The 6088-nt window shown below is 31.7% G+C and overlaps 1 protein-coding gene across 1 annotated transcript; it reads right to left on the bottom strand.

Moving 5' to 3' along the window:
• Nucleotides 1–400: 400 nt before the first annotated feature.
• LOC117683714 (uncharacterized) lies at nucleotides 401–2887 on the bottom strand. Its single transcript, XM_066074092.1, has 4 exons — nucleotides 2859–2887; nucleotides 2637–2695; nucleotides 2141–2515; nucleotides 401–664 (listed from the first exon to the last, which is right to left on the bottom strand). Exons 1-4 carry the CDS (start codon nucleotides 2873–2875, stop codon nucleotides 540–542), a joined length of 576 nt encoding a protein of 191 aa, XP_065930164.1. The 5' UTR covers nucleotides 2876–2887; the 3' UTR covers nucleotides 401–539.
• Between the last annotated feature and the right edge of the window lie 3201 nt (nucleotides 2888–6088).

Raw genomic sequence — 6088 nt, forward strand, 5'->3', positions numbered from 1 at the left:
TAAATATACGGCACATAAAAGCAGAGGAAACTTTTTTGGCAAACATTACTTTTCCTTTTTATATGAATAAAAACTTAAGAAGTCTATATTTTACCCAACTGCCTCACTAATTTTCAAATAAACAACTGACATTTATATTCGAGTGATTAATTACCTTAAAACAATCGAACACTCTATATAATATCCTTCTCTCTCTCTCTCTCTCTCTCTTATTTTTTTTTCTTGTTTTATTTTTTTTTTTGCTTTGCGTTTAGACTATTTTGGTGTAGCATTTAACTCTACTTTCAAAATGATGTTACGTGTCTGACCATAAAATAAATTTGAATGCAATTGTCACAAAATGACCAAGTGACCAAAGGATAATAGAAGATCCCGACCCTCAAATGATAAAAAATACTGATTTTACATTAATGATTTATATTTTCTTTCTACATTGAGTTATAAAATACATTGAAACAAAGATTTGTCCATGAATCCAGAATTGGAGGAGAGCACTGCTTATTAAGTTGATCATATAGCGGTTGTGGCGAGACTGTCCTTCAGATATGGTTCTGCTGGTGCTGGTCCTGTAGGAGGCTGATGCTCCATTCAGTGACGAAGACGTCTACGATGTAGATAAGTGGAAAAAACACCAGTAAACTACACGTACCAGGAAGACTTAGACCTGTTAATTGTTTAAATATAAATACATACTTATGTCACAAGGTGGACACCATACCAACACTTGGCATATACACAAATACTTCATGTCTCAATGATAGACATTTTACTTACTCGTAACTTTTGTCATGCATTACATACATGACAAACATGCATTACTTTACACCTGGATACACTTACACTTACTCACACTTTACAATTACTAAAATGAGACCAACGGAACATATGTCATTCATATACATAAAGACATTAACGGACCACCATAATACATGTAAGAAAGCTAAATATAGGTAAACAGCTGGTAAAGATATTTCATGATAAATGTTGAAATTACCGAGAAACTTCGTAACTGGATGTTTTAAGACATTTACTGCATTCTTGAAACAAGAACATTAAAAGCATAATTGTTATGACAAAAATAAGGCTTACCTCAGAGAAGCTGGACCATAGGCATTATAAATAAGAATGCTTAAAGCAAAGTAAAAATGTGCCAGGACTAGTACAAGAACAAAGTACTGAAGTACTGACGGGAGTTGATTTTATCGATTATCATTTATTATAAAATCAGCGATGTAAGATTTTGCATGGCAAGTAGTATCAGTAATTGAAATATTTCTGAGAAATTGTATGGATCCAGGCAAAATTGAACTCTAGTTTTGTTCAACCAAACGCTCGACTGTCACTGTTTATCTCCGACAAGCAAGAGAGACTCTCTGTGTCGGATATTAACAGAGACAGTCGAGCGTCTGGTTGAACGAGACTAGTACATTGAAGTCTAGCGTATGAATACATACGACTTCAAATCATATCTAAACTGTTTGTACCATTTATAATCTTACTATTTTGATGGTATTGATAAATAAGTATTCTTGAAAAACAATGCTTCAGACTACTTTGCATCGAATTTATCGATTATTTTCAAGAACTAAGTGTTGTCAGCGGTATTGATTTGTGCTTAGGTCCAAACACTGTTTCACTTTCGGTTTGCCCGAGTAAGTGCATAGGAGAGTTGATGAAAATCAATTCCCAAAAACAGGAGAAGTCTTGGTTGCGTCCTTCCCCTTGGACTGTCGTGTCCAAATTGAGCACGGAATGATTATAGTTTTAAAGGTCCAGTGAGTTGAGGCTCGTTACAGGTGAATTGTACAGGTAACATTCCGAAGGAGAGGCTCGCCATAGGATAATTACAATTGTCATAAAATCAAAACAAGTAATGTGTGGCTTTTATGTGACAGCAATAAAGAAGTTAATTTTATCTTACATCAGTGTATTATCACATCAAGTACAGTGTACCCATTAAATTGAAACGTAAAGATAAATTCGTTTAAATGCATTTATAAAGATCAGTAAATTAATGTTTATCTCCTTTATCACCCCCCCCCCCCTCATTTTCTTCTTTCAAAATTGTATTCATCATTATAAAATATAAAAGATTTAACAGATAAAATTTTACCGACAGTTGGTAGCTTATTTTCCTCACCTTTATTTTTCAAAGTGTTTTTCTTGGTTTTGCATTTAAGAGTAGTACAGTCCATTGGATTTTCAGATATTTCATCTCTTAGATTTGTCATATTTCCATGAAGGTTGGCCGAACTATTTTCACCTAAAATGAGCTCCAATTTACACGTGGCTTCTTGAGGTCCTGATGAAGGATTTGGAGTAAATAAAGGAAAATTAAAACTTCGACGTATACGACTGTTTGGGCACGTACAGGTGGACACAAAGCAATTTTTTGTCTCTTTTAAAACTACACAAAGAGTCATTGTGTTTTCTTTCTTCTTGTCCAGCATAGTATAAATTCTACAGTCGTGACTCCTGATGCAGTCTCTAAGAGTAAATGTGATGTCTTCTTGACCTTCAATTTGGTATGAGTATTTAAGTGACATTTTTTTTTAATTTATATATATCATCCGTTAAATTCAGTTGGCCTTGATAAGAATATTTAAAATTTTTAAAATACATGTAAATGTTCTTACCTGAGTTGTTGATCGAAAGAAACCCAGCTATAATTTTTGGTAAAGTCTTTAAAGACTCTCTTCAAAAAATCAGAAATATCTTTACACATTTAATTCTCGGAAATATTTTTGCTGTCACAACAATGCCTTATACCGATAAATTTTAAAGTTATATCACTGCAATGATGGAAATAACGCAATTTTTAAAAAAAAAATTTATGCATCTATGCCTTGTCCCCATACCTAACGGAGCCATTCATTTCAAGACCGAAATCCGTCCGATGGTTGCAGGGAGTATCAGCTGGTGTATTCTTACTTGAAACAGGCGAGCACTCGCTCTGGACTAAAACTGAAATAATATTTTAGGTTAACATGATATTAATCGATTTTGATATTCCAAAAAATACGGCAATAAAAAGGTTAAAACTCTATGGGCTAGTATATGAGGGTCGACTGGGTGTGGTGGCGATACAATGTTTATTTTAAAAGCGCTCAAAAATGTATTATTGACAATGACATAAATATACGTCAGTGAATTAACAACAAGTATTCAGACTTCATCACCAATGATTTTAAACGATTTCTCTAAGCTGAAGCACTTAAAGTGTATCTATTTCAAACATATTAACTCTACTAGCAGATTTTGTCTGCTTTAGTACCACATCAATAATCTAAAGCGAAGAGTAACCAGTAATGCCTGTATCAATTATATCATTTAGAAAAGTAATTGAATAACTATACCTGTGATTAAAACCAGTAGTAAATCAAAGACATTTCAAAGTCATATGATCTTTAATTTACGCGCATTTTTTTTCATTTGCTATAAGGTTCAGACTGATTATATATACGTATAATTTGTTTGCTGCTATTCAAGATTCCATTCTCCAAGATATTTTACGACCTGATTACGAAACACAATATCTCATACAACCGAATTTTTAAAAAATACATACATGAAATAATAAATATAAAAATTCACATTACCAGTAATGCAGATCAATTTAAAAGGGATATTCATATTTAGACGAGCATTTATATTCCTGTCTTGACAGATTCACAATTCTGTTTCAACTGAAACAATACTGTGGAAATAGTCGATATATCACAATATCAACAATAACTTTACATGCATATACATTTATACGCGGAAATTATAGAGCTAACTGTTTTTTAAAACATCCGAAAATTGTTTTGAAAGTATTTTGTTTGGTAATAGAATAGGTTAATAGCAAAACAGTTTAAGCAAAACTTGATGTCTGCACATCATTAGTTTCGTGATAGGAAGTTCGTTTTTCATAATTGCGGGTCGATTTCCGTTTAAATGAAATAAAACTAAATGGGAAAATATAAATATTTACTTCCTGGTGACCAAGAGTTTTTTTTATGAAGAATAATTTTTTCTTTATCAAAGTTAATGTGATAACTTGATATTTATTTTTTATATTTTTAAACCCGTTACCTGACTGGTATATCTGTCTAAATCTGTATTGTTTCCTTTTTCAATGAGGATGGTTATTTTTTTCATGACGATTTTGTCTGAAAATGAAAATTAATTTACGTGAGAATGTGATAAAGTAAAAATGTGAAAGTAAAGCCACGCCGTTTTGATTGCATTCCTAAACAGCACATGCCTGTGTGGTCCGAGTGTTTGCTGTTTTATTCTTCACTTTTGGACGTTTGTTCTTTGCTTGTATTTTTTCATCGTCCTAAACCACGCTTTTAAGTTCACAAGTCTCCAAATTGTATTTATCTCCATGTAAAGATAAAAAAAAATAATTATTTAATTAGCAACATATCAAGATTTCTCAATAGACATTTTTCAAAACAAGATCAAAAATATTTAATTTTGAACAATACAACCTGCTGAATCAACAAACCTCAATAGTTGAAGTGTCTTTGGGAATCAAGGTCACGGTAACTTAGGTTTGATATTCAATAATTGCTCATAGACAAATTTATAACTTTGATAATATTACTCCTAGAATTTTCACACTTTGTTATTTGGAATTTCTAACAACCTTAAATTTTCTTCATCAAAACTGAAGTCTTAAAAACCTTTTTATCTTTTTGTATATTAAATTTACTATTTCAAGCTTGAAAAATTGCAAGATCCACCAATATACTTCTTATTAGCTGATATGTTCTCGTTTTGTCACTTGAACTATATTATTAAAGAAATCAGCAAATAAAACATCAACTTTACCACTACTTTTCTTTAAAAAGCGTTTCAGAAACAACTACTAGTAATATGAACTTAGAGCCGAATAAAACTCATTCAACACTCTCTGAGCAAACAGTTTTTGTTTTTATTATAAGCACTTAAATATCGCCTTTGCGGACATTTTTTTTCCTTTTTTTGAAAGAATACGGAGATTAAGAAACAATCAAGAAATAATATATGTATCTTATTTCAAAACAAAAGGTACTTTGTACATGTAGTTCCATTATATGACATATTGGAGTGTCAAGCCTGTTAGTACAATGTATATATTAGTAAAAAAAAATATTATATTAAATGCCTCAACGTTAATAATTCAGTATTTACATTCCAAATATTTTTTGCATGTAAAGTGTGTGAAAAGACACTGCAGTTATAAGACCGTAATACACACAAGGTACTCAAAGGTTAGAGTGACTAGTTTTATTATGACGTCACAAACGTTGAACGCTGTAAAATGCAACGTCACAAACGAGAATCAAAGTTCACGCTTGTGGCTGTTACAGTGGCTCTTCCATTAATTTGAACTTACCCTTAGGATAAAACAGAAATTGTGATGTATGAATAATATATGTATCTTATTTCAAAACAAAAGGTACTTTGTACATGTAGTTCCATTATATGACATATTGGAGTGTCAAGCCTGTTAGTACAATGTATATATTAGTAAAAAAAAATATTATATTAAATGCCTCGACGTTAATAATTCAGTATTTACATTCCAAATATTTTTTGCATGTAAAGTGTGTGAAAAGACACTGCAGTTATAAGACCGTAATACACACAAGGTACTCAAAGGTTAGAGTGACTAATTTTATTATGACGTCACAAACGTTGAACGCTGTAAAATGCAACGTCACAAACGAGAATCAAAGTTCACGCTTGTGGCTGTTACAGTGGCTCTTCCATTAATTTGAACTTACCCTTAGGATAAAACAGAAATTGTGACGTATAAATCACATTTGCAGACAAGGCAATATGTTAAAAAAATGTAAATATAAGCATTAAATCATTATTTTTTGAAAGATATAGTCTCATAACTGCAGCGGTGTGTGCATACAAATTTTCATAACGCTCTAGCGCGCGTTACTCAATTTGTATGCACACACCGCTGCAGTTATGAGACTATATCTTTCAAAAAATAATGATTCAATGCTTAATTGTCAGTTACATTTTTGTTTAATATATTCTATGATTTATAACTGTTTGACCGACGTGAAAAATTGCTCTTTCGCAACATCCTTGTACAATGTAT

Source organism: Magallana gigas, chromosome 10 (genome assembly GCF_963853765.1).
Source record: "Magallana gigas chromosome 10, xbMagGiga1.1, whole genome shotgun sequence".
Taxonomy (NCBI): domain Eukaryota; kingdom Metazoa; phylum Mollusca; class Bivalvia; order Ostreida; family Ostreidae; genus Magallana; species Magallana gigas.